The 22,656-nt window shown below is 42.1% G+C and overlaps 1 protein-coding gene across 7 annotated transcripts in view; it reads left to right on the plus strand.

The window, feature by feature from the left end:
• The window catches only part of CSNK1G3 (casein kinase 1 gamma 3), a 153,962-nt gene extending 131,653 nt beyond the window's left edge, over nucleotides 1-22,309 (plus strand). For 5 of the 7 annotated variants that reach the window (XM_045020930.1, XM_045020932.1, XM_045020935.1 and 2 more), the window contains 3 exons: nucleotides 4,658-4,764; nucleotides 5,185-5,208; nucleotides 19,864-22,309. In XM_045020930.1, coding sequence (XP_044876865.1) covers nucleotides 4,658-4,764; nucleotides 5,185-5,208; nucleotides 19,864-19,918 — 186 coding nt within the window. In that variant the 3' untranslated portion in view covers nucleotides 19,919-22,309. The remainder of the gene's footprint in view (nucleotides 1-4,657; nucleotides 4,765-5,184; nucleotides 5,209-19,863) is intronic. The other 2 variants (XM_045020933.1, XM_045020934.1) reach the window with 1 other exon arrangement.
• Nucleotides 22,310-22,656: the final 347 nt, after the last annotated feature.

Raw genomic sequence — 22,656 nt, forward strand, 5'->3', positions numbered from 1 at the left:
ACTTTTCCCACCCATAGGCAACAACCCCCCAAGTTCACACCCAGGCTCCTTCCCAGCAATTTACTTCCCTCTCCATCATTACCCCTGATTTCCCCAACCCTTTGCACTGCTTCTGAGGGATGCGGGAAATATGGTTCTATATTGTAGCTTAAATGAATTGTTACTCAGAGTTCTGTATTAATATGCCTAGTAAGGAATCTATTTGTCAAAAAATATTTCTTGAATCTTTTTTGTCTGTATTGTTACAGACATACTTGCTTACAGGTATTTTGAAATAAATGACCAAAAATAATTAAAACTGTTGTGATTATATTGTGTTACTTTGACAAATAAAATATGCAGAATTTTGCAAAATTTTAAAATATTGTGTGCAGAATTTTAAATTGATGCAGAATTTTTTATTTATTTATTTTTTGGTGCAGAATTCCCCCAGGAGTAAAATTAAGTAATTAATTCTTCAGATTTGTTCATGTTTTGCTTTGATTGCTGTCTTTCCATATCTGTAGTCAGTGATGGGAAAGGTGCAAGAGCTATGTGGGTGCTCATGCAGTAGAGTTCAGACTAAATCTGGCTGGCTTTAGGAACATCTGGTAAAATTTTTACACTGCATTGTTATCTTATCCAACAAGTCTATATCAGTTTCGAAATCGCATAATTTCCCCAAAGTTGAATGATGACATGCAAGCCATATGTATTTCTATTACATGTTGTCGAAAAGTGGCATGAGCTAATACCCATACATAACCCTATCATCTTCCCCAGGTGATCAAATCACAAGTCAGCTGAATCCCACTCCAGGAAAACACTAGGAAGGAAGGCTAAAGATGTGAGTGCATAGTCTACTGAAGAGTTGGATGTACAACTGGGAGCAAACTGAGTACCACTTGCCAGCCACCCAGACAACTGCTTTCAAGCACTGGCAGTGAAAGCAGAAGGGATGGATATTTTAGTAGGAGCTCCATCAGCATTAAGGATTCTTCAGAATGAGTTGTCAACCTTGGTTGTCATGCCTACCTTTCATTCTTTATGGCCATATGGGAAAGAGGTTCTTCAATTCTTTTTGGTTGTAGCATGAAGTCAGAGTGTAGAAAATATAAAAAACCATTGGTCTAGAGGATGACAAGCAATCAGTACTGAGTAAAGAGGGAATCTCATGCTCAGTGAAGAAAAACAAAACTTTGACACAGAAGTTCTGGGTTTACCTGAATACCCTTTTGCTCTGTTTTTGAGAACCGGAAGGGAGACTCTAACTTGCCCCATTCCAGACATAAATATCTAATCAGTGGGATGCCTGCCAACACACACCCTTCAATGCAGGCCACCTGATGAGGCTCTTCAGTCACTGCAGCCTGCTTGCTCATCCAGTAAGCCAAGAGGAAAAGATCTCCTTAGGATAACAATCATTCAGCAATGGAGCAAGCTTAGCGCATGGGCCTGTAGGATTCCCAAGTGATGAGGAACCTTTTGTCTCATGTGGAGCAATAATTTCTAGCTAAACCCTTCCTGTTTCTAAAGCTGATAGAGCTACAGAGTTGAGGGTTCAAGGCTTTCTGCAAGAGAAAAGGGAAAGGCCACAGAGTGAAAGTTGGAATGTGAGAGTGCCTGCTCACCTATAGCCAGAATGTACTGCCCATTTATGTATTTGAAGAACTGGCCATACATTATCCAGTTCCGCTGATTACCTGAAATGTGCTGCTACCATATGCCCTTCTTATATTAGTGATGGTTCCCCAGGCTCCTTATCCCCATGTCTCCTTGCCCAGCTAGTACAAGTCCCCCCACCATTTCATCATCCATTCAGTCTTCCCCTACAAGCTTTCAGTCATCTCACCCTGTTTATCCCCAGCTGGCTCTTAGTCTCCCTAGTAGTGGTCCTCAACCAATTTTAGTCCCCACCATCCCAGCTACTAATTTGATTTGTCTTCCTGTCTCACAGTCTGTCTACTGGAGGTAATTATATGGCCCTCCTGAATATTGTGTGGGAAATGTATTTACCCTCACAACACCCTTGTGAGGTAGGGAAGTACTATTATCTCCGTTTTACCCAGTCCCAGTTTCTCTCCCTTCCAGCCAGACTCCAGACCCAGCCTATATCCTCTATCTTGCTCCCAGGCTCCTTGTCCCAGTCTTTTCCACCCTCTTCCTATATCAGGCTCTTGGCCTTTCTGCATTCTAGTCAGGTGACTTCCTTCTCAATGCTTCCTGGGTGCAGCGGCACAAACATTGAGTGTACAGGAGAGAGTCTCCCTATTCTCACTTGCCATGCCTGGCCTCACTCTAGCCTGCAGCACCTGGGAGCAGCCATTGTAAGGGAAGTCCTTCTCATCCCCTGCAGCCCTGGACCAGAGCATGCTCAGAGCAGATGGAATCTTTGCATAATTTAGCTATATTGTAGCAGGGCTCTGCTAAGCACATGCATCTGCGATTTTTCAGGGGCTTGTAGCTTGTCCAAAATTGAATGGATTTTTATGAGGATGCAAAATATACATCTCTTCCACAAACATTGTCGCCTGGGGAAATTTCAGACCCCTGTTCCAAAACATGGGCGTGCTAGAGTTTCTCAAAGAAAAGGTCTTCATTTTTTTTTTAAACATTGGCAAAACCAATGTATTTTTTTCCTAATCTCATTCTTGGAAATGGCGGACCCATTTTTTAAGCAGACACCTGGCATAGAAAATATCAACCCAGATGGTTAAAGATTGGCAAAGTTATAAGCCATTAAAAACAGGGTTTTATAGTAGGAAGTGTGGGGCCACCTTAGCAGGTAGTGCTACCAGCTCTGCCAATAATTCCACAGTAGCTACAGTAATACAGCTTGTGAGAGTAATCCAGTAAATGGCACAATAGGGGTGATTTTCTCACCTGGCTTGTCTCCCTATATAACCCTTAATCACAAGAGGTTAAGAATCTTCTGAAGTATAAGCTCTTGGGCCATCTTCCTATTCCCGAACCATAATATTGACTTGGTTGGTGACCCCTATCTGTCCCATCTAGTTTTATCCTACCTGCTGTTCTGGGCACTGACTGCATGCTAAGTTTCACCTCTGTGTCCTACAGGCTCCTGCCACCATATTATCCCAACTGGAATTGTATCATCATGCAGATACAGCTTTTATGCACTGGGCTGGTAGGCCTGCCCTTTGCCTTACAGGGTGGGGTCACCTGATCTGATGTACACTCTGTCTTCACCCACCCTCAGTCAGCCAACTGCCTGGCAAACTGTCCAAAATAAAATCAGGGAGAAGGCTCTGGAATGGCCTCATTTGCCCTGTTGGTGGCTAGGGAAGTGATAATAGTTGTAGATGGTAGTTGGCTAAAAACCAAGCCAGGGGTCCTGAAAGCCAGGATGGTCTGGGAAGTTGGGAAGGAGTTTGGGAGAAGATGGGTGTAGAAGGTAAGAGCATACCTATTTAATGGATGGCAGTTAATGCTCCTGTGTTGCAGGGGAACTTAAAGCAAACACTTTGGGCCTTGCAGCCAACAGTCTTTCCACCCCTGGTGAGTGCTTTTTGCAGAATGACCCACCTGGTTCCATCTGGGGCAAGGGTTGGGGGCGGCTAAGCAACTCAGAGCCTGTAGATGGCAGAGCTAGGGTAGGACTGCACTGAGTCTCTTGGTATCAGGCAGTATCGTACATCAGGCAGAAAACAGGCTTGACTCCTGCAAAGTGCCTGCTCTTGGGGCAACCAGGAACCATTAGAGAGGCCTGCAAGCTTTGTAACAACAGTGACCACTAATCAGGAGGGGACAGCCACAGCATTGCCAGTGCAATCTTGCCTTCTCTGACCTGAAGTCCTGGAGATCAGCTGGCCAATAGTGAAGGTGACGTTCCAGGAAACTTCTGAAGTCATATGAAGATTGGCAGATGCCCTGGCTGCCTCCTCTGTAGCTCCTAAGTATACTGCTAGGTAGTGGGAAATCAACAGAGCCTTGGCTCCCTGTGTTCTCACCTGCTGCTCTTGCCAAATGGCCAGAACAGTTTCTTCCTTAATATCATCATGTTCTTGCTTTGTCTTAGTAATTGTATCAAAGAAAGCTGAGATCTGGGGCTATCGGTCCTAAATAGGGAGGGGATAGCTCAGTGGTTTGAGCATTGGCCTGCTAAACACAGGGTTGTGAGGTCAATCCTTGAGGGGGCCATTAGGGATCTGGGGCAAAAATCTGTCTGGGGATTGGTCCTGCTTTGAGCAGCAGGTTGGATTAGATGACCTCCTGAGGTCCTTTCCAACCCTGATATTCTATGAGTCTAAATACTGTGGTGCTGCACTTAGGCTATGTCTACACTACGGACTTTACCACTCTCCCGCTGACATAGTGCTGTCCACAATGGTGCTTTTGTGGGTGAAAGTTATGTCGTCAAGGGTTTGTTTTTACCACACGCTGACCAACAAAAGTTTTGCTGACAAAAGTGCTAGTGTAGACAAAGCCTCAGTCTGCCATGTTTAAGGAGTCAGTCTTGTAGATTGCTTTTCTTCTAGCGGCAGGAGAGTGAGTGCATGGAGCAAAGTTAGTAAATAGTATTAGAAGAATGATGGTCATGATAGTATCTAAAATGGTAATATATTAATAACACTAATCTGGATTTTTCAGTATGTTATGCAGTGTCAGAATCCTACATGTGCACTTGCATGACTTAAAATACTTTTGGTAATTGCAGGTTGTAAGCTCAACAAATGGAGAATTGAATACAGATGACCCAACTGCAGGCCGTTCGAACGCTCCTATCACAGCCCCTACAGAAGTAGAAGTAATGGATGAAACAAAGTATGTATTGTTCTTATCTATTAAAGTTTAAAAGGCAGTGTTTTGATCTCCAGTACTGAGCTAATCAGCATTTCATTTACCAAGTTACTTATAAAAAGAACCTTGCACACTTGTACTAGGAAGTGGCAAGATACTTCAGTATTTTTGAGCTTTAATTATGTGGGCTTCAAATAATTAAATATTAGAATATCTGTTATCCTTAATGTTGACTCCATTAGTTAAAGTTAAAATAACACAAATTGTTCGCTTTACAGTAGTGAAATCCATACTTGATTTTGACATGCTAGCTAACAGCTTGGTAAGAAATTTTACTGTCTTTTAAAATCACTATACTGAATACAACTCTCGTGAGAATTGTAGAACTTTTGCATGGTATATGGTGTTCTGATTCTCTTTTTTCCTTTATTTTTTTGTGCATAGCTGCCAGAAAGTGTTGAACATGTGGTGAGTTCCAAAGTGTAGGCAGGCAGAAATAGCTCCGTTGGTTTTGTTCTCATTGCGTGGCTTAAAACTTTATGGAGGAAAAAAAAGCCTTAAAATGGCAATTACAATTGGAAAACCTATGCAAAAGGATTTGAAGTACATAGTACCATTAGACAGCCTGTCTTGGAGGCAGGAAGAAATACCAGCATGTTAAGGAGCTGTTTTGCCTGCTTCAACTCTTGTTTGTTTCAAGTGGTGTAGTCTGTGTGTATTTTCTCTAATACTTTTAAGTGGACAGTACAATATCAATGTTTTTTTATATATTATTTGCTGTGCTGTTTTAGTGGAAAAACATTGATGTTTTCAGATGTTTTCATATTCGGCTAACAACTTAATATCTAGAAAATAACTAATTTATCTGAACTGGCACCAAATACTAGAAGATGTTTGAACTTTGCATATTTTTTTTAAACAGTACTTACTAAATTATTAGTCATTGACAACTTGCTAACTAATTACAAAAACTTAACTGCAGGGTACATAAATCACAGTGAAAGGGAAAAGTATTTGTTGATGTACAGTAACTCCTCACTTAATGTTGTACTTATGTTCCTGAAAAATGCAACTTTAAGTGAAACAATGTTAAACGAATCCAATTTTCCCATAAGATGTAATGTAAATGCAGGGGGTTAGGTTCTAAGGAAATTTTGGAGGGGGCAGACAAAAGGCATTATATACTGTACAGTACTGTCCTGTGGTTGGGAAGTGCCCCTGGCTTACCCCACACAGGCACAGCCTACCCGGCAAGGATGCTAGGAAGCACCTTTACAGCAGCAGCGGCAGCTTCCCCGGAGAAGAACAGGCTTGGACTTTGTCGGGAATGCTCCAGGCCCGCCTCTTCCTGTCCCCGCTCCAGTCCAGGCCCACCTCTTCCCACCCCCACTTCACCTTCTCTCCGGAGAACGCCACATCTCCCCCCCCCAAGTCCTAAGCTTCCCTGCTCGTTCCCCTCCCTCCCAGAAAGCCCTAAACTTCCCCCACTGCCAAACAGCTGTTTGACAGCGCTTAGGACTTTCTGGGAGGGAGAGAAAGGAGTGGCGACACAGCACTTCCCCGCTCCTCCCCCTCCCTCCCAGAAAGTCATAAACACCGCCAAACAGCTGTTTGGTGGCAGGGAAGTGCTGGGAGGGAGGAGGAAGAGCAGAGACACGGTGCTTCCCCACTCCTGCCCCTCCCTCCCAGAAAGTCCTAAGTGCTGCCAAACAGCTGTTTGGTAGCACTTAGGATTTTCTGGGAGGGAGGGGGAGGAGTGGAGATGCAGCGCTTTCCCGCTCCTCCCTCTCCCTCCCAGCACTTCCCTGCCACCAAACAGCTGTTTGGCGGTGTTTATGACTTTCTGGGAGGGAGGGGGAGGAGCGGGGAAGTGCTGTGTCGCCACTCCTTTCTCTCCCTCCCAGAAAGTCCTAAGCGCTGTCAAACAGCTGTTTGGCAGTGGGGGAAGCGCTGGGAGGGAGGGGGAAGAGGCAGAGAAGCGGAACTTGTGCAATGCTCCCTTGTAAAGTCGCTTCTCTTCCACAGAATCTTACAAGCAGGCAGCCAAACGACGTTATAAGGGAGCATTGCACAACTTTAAACGAGCATGTTCCCTTAATTGGGCAGGGACATAACATTGAAACAACGTTAAGCAGGACGACGTTAAATGAGGAGTTACTGTATAGTATGTGGGAATTAAATACATCCATCTGAGTAGTGCAATTTGTAATAAAGAATAAAACAGATTTTCCTTGATTATTAGAAAATAAATATGGGGTTTTAATTGACATTTTTGTATTGCTTTGGAGAACGTGATTTCACAATGGTGTGTCCAGCTGGTCATCAGATGGAGACACTCATGCATGAAGGTGGTGGTACATTATTACTAGTGATAATAGAAGTATTACAGTAGTGCCCAGAGGTCAGACACAGTTGCACTGAGGCCCCGTTGAGTTAGGATCTCTAGAAAGAGATACAGTAGTTCCTTCCCCAAAGAGTTTATACTCGCATGTGTTTCTTCTTTGATATTAGGACTACCCAAAACATTCATTCAAATAGTGTTATCAAGATGGGAGATATTAGGGAGAGGTAGGCCACTTGTAAAGCCTTACAATAAATCTCAATTTATAACATTTCTTGGACTATACTTGCAGTGGAAAAATCTCTTTTGAAAGTCCATCACTATATGCTGAAGGTATATGCTGAAATGACTCACTGTACAAATAAATTTGCCTTAGAATATTATTCTTAATGGTATGTAGTAGTATTTAATCACTACTATGACCTTGTTTCACCAAAGCACTTTTAAAGACCATAGCTTCTTTCTGACATATTTCATAGACATATTTCTGATGTTACTGATTTTCCGGGCAGCTACTTAAAGTTCATTATGTAATTTACAAAACACTACTTGCCTCAATAGTTGACGTACTAGATGATTTGTAGATTTGGCTTGACTTATACTAAAGCTATTGCCAGGTGCTCATGTCTGGAAAAATGATGACGAATAAGGCCAAAATTTTCAAATGTAGAAGCTTAGAGTTAGACAATTAAATCCATATTCAGGCACCTAAAAAAATGAAGTCCAGGCAGTTTTAAGAGATGCTCAGAAACTGCTGCTTCCTTTGACTTATAAAGCATTTATCTTCAGCATCTCTGAAAAAAATCACTTATTTAGGTGCCTATCTTTGAATTTTTTTGCCTCTCTTTTTTTGCTGTTGCATCTCATATACTAAACAAGTGAATCTTAACCTGTCTCTTTACATCTGACTCCTATTAATCTTTTTGATACATGGGAATCTCACTTTCCCAGAAAGGACAACTATTTTATTGCCGATGGAATCTAAACCACACTTTCTGCTTCACCATCCTTTTAGAACTGGTTTTATGTTTTCTTAGTAATTAAAGGCAAAAAAAAAGCTGCTTCAAGCAGCACTATATTAGTTGTATGCATTAGGGATCCTTTCAGGTATTGAGTGCTTTATAACTATATATTTCAAGAATCTTAAACAACTACAAAAATAAAATAAAACTTAAGTTCATAGGGTGTTGTGATGATTACTTAATGTTCAAACAGCAATGTAAAATGTAAGTACAACTATATTTTTCATATCTGGACTGAGGACAGACATATGTAACTTTTTTTTAAGGAAACTTGGTATTTTGTCAAGAAACTAGTTAATTACCTTTTGTTCCTTTGCCTAGTCTTTTCTCCCTCTGAAAATATGAACAAAGTTAAAGCTTTCCAGAAATTTTCATTTGTAATATTTTCCCATATTCTAGGAGCATGACTTTAGTATTTGCCCAAAATATCATTAGTCTCTCAGTTTACTGCCAAGACAGAATTTATTTTTGGTTTCAGAGACTTTTTCAGATTGCAGAAAAATTGCTCTCACAGCTAGCTGCCAGTGATTTATGGACACAAGAATAGTTTAGCCAGATGTAGATATACCACTTCTGTTTCAGGGTTAACCTTGTGAATCTGGTAGCTTGTTTTCCTGTAAGCATCCGATTGCTAGCAAAGGGACACTTTATAATTGTCAGCCCAACAGTATTTTTACTGTGCTTTCTGTGTGTGTATGTAATATAATGTGTGTGTGTGCACACAAAATATACATATATTAAAAATATACAAATATGCTTTGATATCACAAAACTAATGTGATTGTGTTTGTCATGTATTTAAAATCAGCGCAGTATTTACACTCACCCTAATTTTGAAAAATGAAATACTCTAATTTTAAATTAAATTTTTTCTATTATGTATGTGGCTATTTAATTATTTGATAGTGCCATAAGTTTGCATTATGTTTTATAGCTTTAAGACCAGGTTCCTGTCCTAGAGAATTCACAATCAAATTTTAAGAGCTAGTCAGGGATTTTGTCGGTGTTTTTTCTGTGGAAAATAGTTTCCACAAAATCAAAGTTTTCTGCAGGGAAAATAAAATTTTGGCAAAAGTGACAATAAAAATGTTTTGGCTCAGGTTGTCCTGAATGGCAATACTTCGATTTGTGGAACCAAATCAAAACATTTCATTTTAGCTCAGTTCAACATTGAATTGCATCTGCCTAAGCTGTTGCTGTGCTTTATGGGAGTTTGTTTCAGATGCTGCATGTCTCCACTGTCCATTGTGGGTTGGATTCCTTAACTATGTTACATATCCCAAGATGCAGCACAGTCTGTCCTCCGGTTGAACCACCATGGGCACCATCACAGACGATGTATTCTGGCCAGGGAGTCTGGTTTATAGGGAAGATTGGGGACATGAGGATCCCGAACTACAACTCCTATGAACCACTGCAGCAGCTCAGGCAAATGCAGTTCAAAGTCAAACTAAGCACAAACTGAGTGTTTTGATTCTCTAATGGCAGTGTTCCATCTTGGTCAAAATGTTCCAACATTTTGAAATCAGATTTTTTTGCAACATTTTATTCTGTGAAAATTTCAATATTTTAACGTTTGTTCTGATTCAGGTAAACTTCTTGGAGTGATTGCTCATGTCCATTCCATTGTGGTGTGTGTGCTTGCCACATGCACCGGTGCCCGAAGTTTTTCCCTCACTGGAATCCATAGGGGATCAGCTCTGGCTCCCTCTGGAGTGGCGTGTGTATGTGCTGGTATAAGGGGCACCACCAGCTCCCCCTCCCTCAGTTACTTCTTACTACCAGTGATGGTGCTGGAACATCTCCTTGCCTCGGCATTCTTTCCTTCTCAACTGTGACTAGTTGTGAATCTCTTGTATATAGTTCTTATAAAGTTTGTATAGTTTATTATTTCCCTTAGTGCATAAGTTAGAAATAATTAGTTAGTCCCCTATGGGACTTAGCCTAGGGACAGGGCATTCCCCGATCCATGGGCTTCAAGCCTGGTGATGGCTACAGAAAACCTATGGCAGTCAGTGATCACTATTGCTGTCCGAGGTGTTTGGGGGAGACCCACGTGAGTGACAAGTGTCACATTTGTAAAAGTTTCAAGTTGCGAACCAGAAAGGAGCAGGACATTCTAATTAGAGTGCTTCTTAGGGAGTCGGCCGTTGCACTGGCCTTAGAGCTGGCTAGATTGGACTCCGCTCCAAGCACTGCAGCATTGGTGCGGAGTGCACCGCTGGCACCAGCCTCTGACGACACCAATCTCCATGCCTGGTACCAGCTCAAAAGCAAAGAAAGGCCGGGATAGGGCATTCTTCTATGTCCCATAAAGGGAAGGAGAGGGCTGGAGGAAAGCAAAGACCAGCATGGGGCAGTTCCTCCCCTCCAGACAGTGGCCAGACTCCAGCACCTGTTGAACTGTCAGGCTCCCTTTGAGACCTGCCTGCCACCCCGGGAAGCAGCAGAGGTACTTGGCACCTAGTGGGCCATCCACGCTGGAGGCCTTTCAGCACCCCTGCTTTTTTCCAACCACTTGTCTTCCTTCCTCTCTGCCTGGGCCTCTATAACATCGGATTAGTGGGTCCTCAGCACAGCAGCAGGGGGGATACTCTCTAGTTTATTTCTATTGCCCCCTCCCACCCTCTCTCCCCATCCCTCTTCAGGGACCCTTCTCATGAGCATCTGCTCACTCACTAGATGCAGGGCCTTCTGCGGGCGGGAGCCGTGGACAAATCCCTCTGCACTTGAGGGGGAAAGAATTTTAATCCCACTATGTTTTTATCCCAAGTGCGGGGTGTCTACGCCTCATCCTCAACCTGTGGAGCCTCAACAAGTATCTGAAGAAGTTGAAGATCCGCATGGTCTCCCTGGCCTCCTCCATTCCTTCCCTGGATTCGGGAGACTGGTACTCCACCCTTGACACGAAAGACACTTACTTTCACATATCGATATTTCACGGACACAGATGATTCCTAAGTTTCATAGTTGGGACCTCCCACTACCAATTTGCAGTGCTCCCTTCTAGCCTAGCAATGGCAACAAGGGTGCTTACGAAGTGCATGTCGGTGGTGGTGGCCTACTTCAGATGTCGGGGTATCCAGATCTACCTGTACATCGATAACTGGCTCATCAAGGGGTGATCCAGGTCCAGTGCAGCGTCGAGATGTTGCCAACCACTTCTCAAGCTCGAGGCCTGTTGATAAATGAACAAAAATCAACCTTGGTCCCAGTCCAAAGGATATAGTTTATCAGAGCGATACTCGACTTTACCCAAGACAGAGCATTCGTGCCAGAGGCCAGGTTCAAGGCAGTATCCGATCTGATTGTCAGCATCACTTCCCATCTGCTCACCACTGCCTGGGTCTGTCTCAGACTATGGGGGCACATGGCAGCATGCACGTACATTGTCCGGCATGCGAGACTCAGGCTGCGTCCCCTCCAGATGTGGCTGGCATTGGTCTACTCACCGGCCAGGTGTCACCTGGACAAGCTCCTCATGATCCCGCCACAGGTACTTACCTCCCTGCAGCGGTGCTCCGACACAAATCTCGTGTTGGAAGGTGTGCCATTCCTAAGTCCGCGACCCACAGTCTATCTGATTTCAGATGGTCCGACCTTGGTTGGGAAGTGGATCTCAGTACACTGTGGACTCAAGGGTTATGGTCACGAGAGGAGCTCGCATTACATATAAACGTCAGGGAGCTCAGACCCATCAGTCTGGCTTATGGAGTGTTCCTTCCCTAACTTTCTGGTCAGGTGATAACAGACAACGCAGCCTCCATGCTCTGTGTCAACAGGCATGGGGGAGCTCATTTGTCGGCTCTGTGCCAGGAGGCTATCCGTCTGTGGACTTCTGCATTCAGCATACAATCCACCTGTAAGCCTCGCACCTCCCCGGCATCTGGAACATGCTGGCAGATTGCCTCAGCAGGTCCTTCGTCTCTCACCATGAGTGGTCCCTTCACTCTTCCAGAAGTGGAGAGCTCCCCGAGTGGACCAGTTCACCACCAGACAGAACAGAAAGTGTCATCAGTTCTGCTCTCTGCAAGGCCTCAGCAGAGGCTCACTTTCTGATGCCTTTCTCCTGTCATGGTCAGGAGATGTACGCTTTCCCACCAATTCCACTCATCAGCAAAGTCCTCTTAGAAATCGAGAGACAAAGCATAGGTCATTATGATTGCTCCAGCATGACCTCACCAACATTGGTTCGGCATCCCAGCTGTAGCAGCCCCATGGCCTACTCTTGCAGGATCATGGTCAGCTCCTACACCCCAACCTTGCCTCTCTCCACCTCGCAGCTTGGATGCTGCATGGCTGAATCCAGAGGAACAAGCCTGTTCTAGTCAGGTACAGCAAGTTCTCTTGGAGAGCAGAAAGCCCTCTATCAAAGCAACTTATCTGGCAAAGTGTGTGTCCTGCTGGGTGTTGGAGCAGAGTATCTCCCCAATCCAGTTGTCTCTGAGTCCATTCTGGATTACCTGCTTCACTTAAAGCATTAGGGCCTTGTCTTCTCTTTGATCAAGGTTCACTTGGTGGCCATATCAGCCTTTCACCCTCGCGTCCAGGGTAGATCAGTATTCTCGCATGAGATGACTTCCTGAAAGGCCGTGAAAGACTCCACCAGTCCGAGACCTGGTCCCCCAATGGGACCTCAGCTTAGTCCTCTCCAGGCTTACGGGACCGCCCTTTGAGCCTATGGCTTCTTGTTCCCTTTCCCACCTGTCATGGAAAGTTGCATTCCTTGTAGCTATTACCTTGGCAAGATGAGTCTCTGAGATTAGAGCCCTTACTTCAGAGCCCCCGTATGCAGTGTTCTATAAGGACAAAGTTCAGCTGCAACCCCATCCGACCTTCCTGCCAAAGGTGGTGTCGCACTTCTGTGTCAATCAGGATATTGTCCTCCTGGTGTTCTATCCAAAGCCTCATATTACCAACAAGGAGAGCCATCTGCATACTCTAGATGTCAGGCGTGCACTGGCTTTCTACTTGGGGCGCACCAAGTTCTTCCACAAATAGACTCAGCTCTTTATTTCAGTAGCTGACAGGATGAAGGGCCTTCCTGTGTCCTCTCAGAGGATTTCGACCTGGATCACCACTTGCATCCTGTAGCGATGCGGGACTCACACCTGTGGCGTCTCCTGCTGGTTGTCTCTGGGAATTAGCTCGTCCAGCCTCCAGAGCGCCCTCTGCAGGCCGGTGTCTCGCTGACGCTCGGCCCCCATGTCCCTCCCGGACGCGGTGCCCCGTTATCTGGGGTGCTGCCTCTTGGCAGTAACCCCTCGCTCTCGGTGTCTCCCCTTCCCGGGGAACCCCTAACCCTCTATCCCCACCTTTCCTCAGTTGTGGGCTACTGCCAGTCACCAACTACCCCCCGTTCCCTGGGGCAGACTGCAGTGTCAGCCACTCATCACTGGCAAGGTTGGGTCTAGACCTGCTGCCTCTCTCTGCAACCTAGTGCCTCTATGGGGCCTTGGAGAAGGCCCCGCAGCCTGGGAGTTGCCAGCCTGGAGCTCCCCAGCCCCTCTCGCCTTTCCCCAGCCCTGCCTCACTCTAGGCACCCTGAGCTTCCCAGCAGCCAGGCCCCTCCCTCTCCCAGTCTCTTGTATAGGGCCAGCTGAGGCCTGATTGGGGAGTGGCCCAACTGCGGCTGCTTCCCCAATCAGCCTATTAGCTGCTTTCCCTTCCACAGCCCTCTCCCAGGGCTGTTTTAAGCCCTTCAGGGCAGGAGCAGGGTAAGTACCCCGCTACACATCCGTACTGCTGCGAGATAGCAGGGGCTGTGCCTCCACCAATAGTGAAGGCTTATTCGACAAGGACACAGGTGTTTTCAGCTGCTTTCCTAGGGCATGTCCCTATCCAGGACATCTTCAGGGCCGTGTCGTGGTCTTTGGTACACACATACACGACACATTACGCCGTTACCGAGCAAGCCAGAGATGACACTGGATTTGGTAGAGCTGTGTTGCAATAGACTCATCCATTAACTTGTACCCGCCTCCATAGGTATTGCTTGGGAGTCACCTACAATGGAATGGTCATGAGCAATCACTTGAAGAAAAAAAAACGGTTACTAATGTTTTGTAACTGTTGTTCTGCGAGATTTGTTGCTTGTGTCCATTCCATGACCGACCCTCCTTCCCCTCTGTCAGAGTTCCAGCAAGAAGGAATGGGGGGAGCCAGCAGCGCCCCTTATAGCAGCGCATACACATGCCACTCCAGAGGACGCCAGAGCCGGTCCCCTACAGATACCACTGAGAGGAAAACTTCCGGCACCAGTGCATATGGTGAGCACGCACACCTACAATGGAATGGACATGAGCAACACATCTTGAAGAACAACAGTTACAAAAGATTAGTAACTGTTTTTTCCCCTGGAATGGAACTTCCGGTTGTTGATCAGTTCCACTAATTTTTTGAAATTGTAAGCCCTCCAGGACAGGGTCTTTGTATGTGCAGAGCCTAGCACAGTGAAATGCCAATCCTGATGAGGTCAGTGGGAATGATTGTAATATGAATATTAAATAACAGATAAAATGCATACAGATATCAAACATGAATGAAATTGGAGTGATGTTAAAAAAGGGAGACCAGGGAAAATCTCTTGGGGGTGCTTTATTATATTTGTTACAATGGCTTCATTAAAATATAATCATATCCTGGATAAGAATAGGAGTGGTATTTGGGGAAGTACCTGAGTGGAGGATAGTGTGATAGCATCAGAGCCAAAGGAGAAAGTTTAATATTGCAGCATCTTAGAGGCAAATTGAAGGAGAGTGAAGCTGCTTGGTACACTGGAGGTAGGAGGTTATCCAAGGTATAGGGAGCAGCATGAGCGAGAACATGATTTGGAGGGAGGAGATAAAAGCAACAAGAAAGAATGTAGAATTAACTGAGTGAAGGTTATGTGAGAGGCAACAGCAAAATAACAAAACACTTTAAAGGTGGAGATAGGCATGAGAGAGAAGTGAAAGGAGACTGAGCAATGAGAGACTTGAGAAGCACAGTGATATTATCGTAGCAATAAGGTAGATACATTTCTTGACTATAAACACTTTGGATAAACTAGACTAAAGTGAGGTGGAACTCTGTGGTCAGAGAAGATGACGTAGTGGCAGTAAATAAAGGGGGAAAGAATAAAGGCTTGTCTATACAGGGAATAGTTAATCCTGTTTAATTAGGAATAGTTAACTCCATCTGTGGACACTCTGTGGACAATCCAAAATGGATTAAGCTAATTTGGAATTAAGGACTCTTATTCTGGAATAAGAATTTCTGCACACAGAGTTAATCAGTAATAATTAATCCTCTTTAAATTCACAACCTAAACTGTTGCTTTCCCTTAGGTATGATAATCACTGTTTATGCAATAGATGAAAGTTATTACACCCACAAGCAAAAAGTTTAGAAAACATGATCAACTTTTGTCATATAGAAAACATTTTTAAATGCATAAAATATTTGTTAGTACATGAGAACATGCCTTGCAGATTGTGGATACCTTCCTTCCTATCAAGTATAATAGTAACTTTTAACATTTGTGTGCATACTTAAAGTTGTGGTAGCTGTGTGTTTCAAACACTTAAATGCACAGAGAATTTGTGTGCTATTAAAATTGTTTTATAGCAATTCAGTAGTATGTTTGATAGTGAGGCCCTCTAGTGACAGCACATTTAAACACTGCAGGATTTTTGTTACAAATTGTATTCTTCAAGGGGTTGTAAACTGTCTGTATACATTTAGGGCTAGTCTACACTTACCTGCCGGGTCGACGCGGAGAGTTCGACTTCTCGGAGTTCGAACTATCGTGTCTAATCTAGACGCGATAGTTCGAACTCCCCGCGCGCTCCGGTCGACTCCGGTACTCCACCACTGCAAACGGCGGTGGCGGAGTCGACCTTGGAGCTGCGGACTTCGATCTCGTGGCGTCTGGACGAGTAAATAGTTCGAACTAGGGTACTTCGAGTTCAGCTACGCTATTCACGTAGCTGAACTTGCGTACCCTAGTTCGACCCCCGCCCTTAGTGTAGACCTGCCCTTAGAGACACAAGGTGGGTGAGTTAATATATTTTATTGGACTAACTTCTGTTGGTGAAAGAGACAAACTTTCGAGCTTACATGGAGTTCTTCAGGTCTGGGAGAGGTACTCAAAATGTCACAGCTAAATTCAAGGGTGGAAGAGATGAGTTAACACATTTTGCAAGAATCCATTCAAGGTAAAGTGTGCGGATAACAGCTCTATAGTCGTAGGATAAAGAAGGGTTAGTGGGTTATAGATTTTGTAGTGAGCCATAAATTCAGTGTCTTTATTCAATCCATGATTTTTGGTGTCTAGCAGAGTTATCTTTTGCTGTGTTTGTGCAAGTTTCCTTTGAGGATAAAGACAGAGGACTTGACAAGTGTTCAATTGCGGGTGATATGGGGTTTTTTTTTGGTCATTTATTATTTTCTGTGTGAGTTCTTTTGAGAGTGTAGTGACTGTCTGTTTTCAATCCATGTAGTTGTTGGGGCATTTGGTGCACTGGATGAAGTACACCACATGCTGTGATAGGTATGTGTAGGACCCAAGGATCTTGAAAGGTGTGTTGTGGTATTGACCATCATATCAGTGAAGATATGTCTGCAGGTTTTGCTTTGCATCCGGTGTTATGGGAGAGGCTGGTGTTGCTTTGAGTTGGTGTCCTGGTCTGTGAGGAACTTGCTTCTGCTGAGGAGCTGGAGGATGGGGGGAGGCTTGAAGGCCAGAAGAGAGGTTTCAGGAAAGATCTCTTTCAGGATAAGATCCCCATAAAATATGGAGTTGTAACTGTTTAGTGATAACCTGTATATGTTCCAGTATGGAGTGGTAGGTGACAACTAAGGGTGTACAGTCAGAGGGGTTTTTCCTGTATTGAAGTAGGTTCTGTTGTGGTATATGGGTTGCCCGTTCTGATGCGATCTACTTCTTGGTGTAGTGTCATTGAGTGAAGGTGGGGTTAGGTCTGTTAAGGTGTATATTAAAGTATAAATTTAGCTCTATGCTAAATCTTGCCATAAGAGCTTTTATGTTAGGAGATTTTAAAATAGATGTCTACATTTTCTTACATAAATTTAGATTTATTTAAATGACATTTGTTAAAATTAGAGGCTTTGAGAGTTCCAACACTTTAGATGTTCATGTATATTAGTAGTATCGGAGCTTCCAAGGCTGTTTAATGATATGGAATGTATATGTATGTTCCTCCAACAAAAAACATTATTAATACATATTAAGATTCAAGGATTTATTTCCTCTTACCAATAGCTTTTTGACTTCAGCATTATATAGTGAAATCCTCTTAATTGGGATACCCTGTTAGATCACATTTATCACAATTAAGATCAATATCCATTAGAAGAGATCTTTGTAATAGTAATACTTCGAAGCTCATGAGGTTCATGAAGTTGATGGGAGACACTGTCTGGATTGGTTAAGGATGGAATTTTTCTGCATGCCCAGTGCCAGTTGTATTGGCAGTTGTGCAAAGTCCACATGTAGTTGGCATGGAAGGAGCAAACTAATAGTCAGGAGCAGGAACTAGTGAAGCATTACATGCATAACATATAGATCACAACTAAGGAAGGACTGAAACCTGATAGGGAAGGAAGCATACAGAACCAACGTCCCTAGATCAGCTTCAGCATGGTCCACATGGACTGTTAGGCCATTGCAGGCTATTCTGGGGTAGATTCATGCCCCAGTTTGTCACAAACTAAATATTTGTGTAGACAGGCCCTAAGTGAACCTATAATACAAGACTAAATCCTTCTGAGAGCTGGAAACATAAACTGAGGCAGTAGCCCAAGTGGCATATCACCAGAACCCTAAGATTAAATGTCCTGGTATTATGCCATGGGTTTTGTCAAACAGTGCATTGATGAGTGATTGTGCCATGCCTCCAAAGGTGTGATAGCTAGTAGTGAATGGTGAATGAAAGCTTGCAAAGGGATTCAGTGAATGAGGAGTTGGCAGTGAACCAATTTCTGCAGATGTGCTTTCAGGTTCAGAACCTAAGCACAAACTGTAGAGGTCATAGCTTGGCCATTCATACATGGATGACCAAAAAATCTAAGGATTTATGAACAGATTTTAGGTGCATTTGTTTTTCTTCAAGATCTGCCATGTTCTATTTTTTCATAAGGACTATATAAATAACATTATATTGCTGGTACCTATTTCTTGAAAAGAATTCTTTAATCTATATAGCTTCTTCTTGGTCTTCTAATTGTGGGTTTCCTCATTATCAATAACTAGTGCTTTTTTTTTTCTACTGAAAGTCCTGTAACTCTGACCAGCTTTGGTCTGAGTCTGTCCCCCAGTTCTGTTTGTGATTGAGCTACAGAGTGCCCTTGGATAATATTTTGAGACAGTGACTCTCCCACTCCCCTCTCACTATGGATGGATTCCTCATCTCTCTTAGAACACTAATGACCCTCATTTTTTCTCCCTTTCAAAATCCACATCTCAACCAAGCAGGCAGGGTTCCTTTTAGAACATAAGGAATGCTGATGCTTGATGAGCGGAAGGACTGCTGAGATACTGAAAGCACACCAATCCTCTTAAGTGCAGTAACTATAGAATATGTCACTTCCACAGCACTTCTCACCTCGAGGAGGAGACACTGTGGATAGCAATCCTTACCTAGTGTGCAGCACAGTAGTACAGAGCACTACCAACAAATCATCAAACCTGTCCTGGGCAAGCTATCCTATATTCTAAAATAAAGTTTGCCCATTCACTTCTGAAATTATAATAAATAAAAAAGATAGTGTGGCTATTTTCTCCATTGTTCATTTTAACCTTAGAGCAGATATCCAGGAAGTCAAAGCAGCTTTTATCTTGGGGTTTTAGAGAGAGGGCTAAATTCCTTTATGCTAACATAGCAAAGAAATGCCACAAGTGTAGTTTCTTCCATCTGTCTGTTCCTTCGGTCCTCTTTTTGTTGTCTTCTCCCAGTATTTTTTCTCTTGTTTAGTCTTTGATTTTTAAAAACACTTATCTCCTTTCTTCTGTTTTTCTTTCCTCTGCATCTTCTGTCTCTCCTTTTTTAGCTTTTTATTTTCCGTCACTTTTTTTGTTCATCTGTATTTGTTTGCTCTCATACCCCGGTCCCCTTCATTTATGATGTTTCTTCACAGCACTGAATCAGAACGTGAATTTTAAAATTATTATTAAATATTGTTTTGAGACCTTTTTCTTTTTTTTTTTAAAAAGGTCCTTTCCCAAGCTCTAAGTGCTTAAATGCCTTTAAAATTATCTTGGGCAGCAACAGCAATATTAGTGAATTTTAGTATAGTGGTTTAGTATATAAATATTTAAATACATTTACATTCTTGTTTGTCATACTAGCACTTAATGAAAAGTAATACACAGGAGATCAAAACACTTTTATTTCCAAAAATACACCTTTCATCCTCAATACATAATGCTTTATTATAACTCTCAAACTAATACGACTGTTCTGTCTTGGCCTGAAACTATAATAGTCACTTTTATTAGTAATTCTCTTGTCTATTATGTAGCTTATTTGACTGTCTCCAAAGAAAGGGTGAAAAGAGTTGGAAATGATTCTGCTGTAATTTTGGCTTCAGTAATGTGTCAGTCACCCTCAATGGAGGTTAATATGTACCTTGCAGTGGTTTATAACTTTATGGCATTTTAACTGCATATTTTAAATTAAAGAAGTATGGCATTAGATATGATTTATTTTTGTGCTTTCATTTTTTTGTTAAATGTCGTATTTCCTGTCACACTTGCAGGTGCTGTTGTTTTTTCAAGCGAAGGAAAAGGAAAACTATTCAACGCCATAAATGACTCTGGAAGCAGGCAGAACATGGGGAATTACTTTCTTGTTCATCTGCTGTCTTGTGATTTAAAAAAAAATCATTTCTGTAATGACCACAAATTATTTTCAAAGACTCCATCTTAAACAAAAATGTCGTGCCTCCGTGCTTTGGTTTGGTTGTCCTTCATTCGTATTTTATTTTTCATCCATCTCTTCTGGAAGCTTTAAAGTTTTATGAAACATGAGTGCTTCTTTGACCATCAGTAAATGGACCAGTGAAATGGTACAAATGAACACTGCTCTATCTTCAGCAAAACTAAACTTCAAAAGCATTTCTTCTGTCCTAGAAAGCAATTAGCAGTGTCTTAGCTGAAGATCAGATATGTCATAAATCTGGTTTTTGATTAGTTCTGTAATAGCAAGTTGAAAGCAGTCTTTTCAAGTGGATAATGAAGAAGAAAAATATAGTTGCCCAAGCATTTAAAAATAATAAAAAATCTTACCTTAAGATTTCCTATTGTCTGTGACATCTGCATTGATTGTTCAGTATTACTGATGGTACTGCAGTCCCAAATTGTATTGTATTAACATAAAATCCTCTCCATGATATCATGGTACAGTCACTACCTGGAGATACTGAGGAAGAAGCTAGATGGATTCTGCTGATGGCATGGTCTATGCTGTAGTTGCTAACGAACAAATATCATCAGTAGACTCTGGGTTTGAAAATATGCTTTTGTTGTGCCTCTAATGGAGTTGCAGTATAGTAGAAATGGCAACGATGCTTGTACAAAATACAAATGTTTGTATAATGTAAGTTGTGCTTCTGGTTACATTAGACAGGAAGATGAAATATCTTCAAAAGAGAGAAGATATTTAAGAGTTATAAAATACACTAAGAGGAAATAAATGTGAATCTGCTTAAAGTGGAATGGGAATTAAAGCCTACAATTCCCATGAAGGCTACTGCTGAATGGCAACATCCTCCTTAAACTGAAAATTTGGATGTGCCATGTAACTGTTAGATCTTGTTGGTAAATTATTTTACTCATTGATTAAAAAAAAAAAAAGGCAATGGAAATGGGTTGAACTTATACTGCCTTCTGTGTACTAGACTGTAGTACCTAAAACTTTGCTGTAGTTTTCTGGAACCTTCTTAACTTTCTGTGTAATATTGCAACTGATGTAAGATATTAGGGAAAGGATGGATCAGGTACTTTCCCCCACAGTCCTTTGAAGTGCCTGCAATATCTATAAACCAGCTGTTCTGTAGAAAAGGCAGCCCATTCCATTTTTTCAAGTCTGCTTCATTTAAAGCCATAATGACAGAGATGTGCTTTTGTCATATTTAGCTGCAAGTACTTGGAGAGATGGAATAAAAGGACGGAAGTGGCTAGACAGACTTGTTGACCAAAACTCAGATTAATTCTCACAATTTTTAAAAAAGCCTCCAAGAGCTAACTTGTAATTTTTTTTCTGTCAACATATGCCTTCTGGCATACTTATTTATTTTTTAATCTGTTTTGTGGTAACATTCAAAATGTGTATTAAAATAGATAAATGCACACCTTTGAATTCATTATTGCATTTACAGGGATTTTAGTTGTATTTTATAATTTATTTTTTCTTATCTGCCAAAACTGCAGTGCATTGTTTTGATGAATGATGTGCTCACATGAACACAAAAATGTGTAATCTGGTCATTGTCACTGTTTCTGTTAATAATAATAATAATAATAATAATAATGTTAAATTTTTCTTTTAAAAACCTGAACTTGGCCTACAAAAGTATATACTGTATAACTGGGTCAACAGTTTCCACTCAACCTGTTTGTATTACTGATTGTCTTAAACTCATGGACAGTTACACAATGTTCTTTATTTTGATTTGAGCTGAAGAAGTAAGTTGACTTGACCATTCTAATGTGAAAACCTGACTGTCTTTGCAGTATTTGACCAAATTTGTCACTCCATAATATTTGTAAATACATGCAGTATTGTATTTCTTATCATCCAGTTTAGTTTAATTCTCAAGGGGTGTTTGGCCTGTACAGTGTTTATATGATCTGAGCTCCTTATACACATCAAGATGTGTATATTAATCCAATTATGGACTTAAATATAAAAAAATATAAAATCTGTTTATTTGCTGCAAAGACCATTATTTAGGCATTTTTCTTTTTAGCAATATTTTTAAGTGCTCTGTTTTAATGCCAAGGATCATTTCCTTCTGGCAACACACACTGGTCAATAATAAGTAAAGCAGGTATGTTCAGGTTAAGCCAACAATGTTTTGCATTTGTATGCTTTTTCCTTTCTAAACTAATGAAGTCAACATTGCCTGAATGTCAGAATAATGAAATCCCTGTTTAAAATTATGTAACTGAAGAAGGAAAAAAAAATAAAGGTAGTTTTTTTAACTTGTCTTTTCCCCCCCCTTTCCGACAGGGTTGGATATAATAGTGGAAGTCATTAGTCTGGGGCCTCCCAAGCAGTTATAATCAATCTATTTGGACTCCTAAAGCATTGCTTTTGTAAAAGAAAGTCACTAAAAATAGCAGCCTGATGATGCATTTACACAGCAAATGGATGGAAGTACATAAGCCTGATTGGAATCTGCTCGGTGATGTGGTATTCAATCTTTGGGAGCTTCCCATGGTTGCAATTAGGGTATTTTCCACAGTGTCTGGCATATAATTTTAAGAAGAATATTCTTGTGGAGTTGACTGCCTATCACTTTCCTATATAATACCATGATTTCAGTTGC

This window comes from Mauremys mutica, chromosome 6 (genome assembly GCF_020497125.1).
Source record: "Mauremys mutica isolate MM-2020 ecotype Southern chromosome 6, ASM2049712v1, whole genome shotgun sequence".
In the NCBI taxonomy this organism is placed as follows: domain Eukaryota; kingdom Metazoa; phylum Chordata; order Testudines; family Geoemydidae; genus Mauremys; species Mauremys mutica.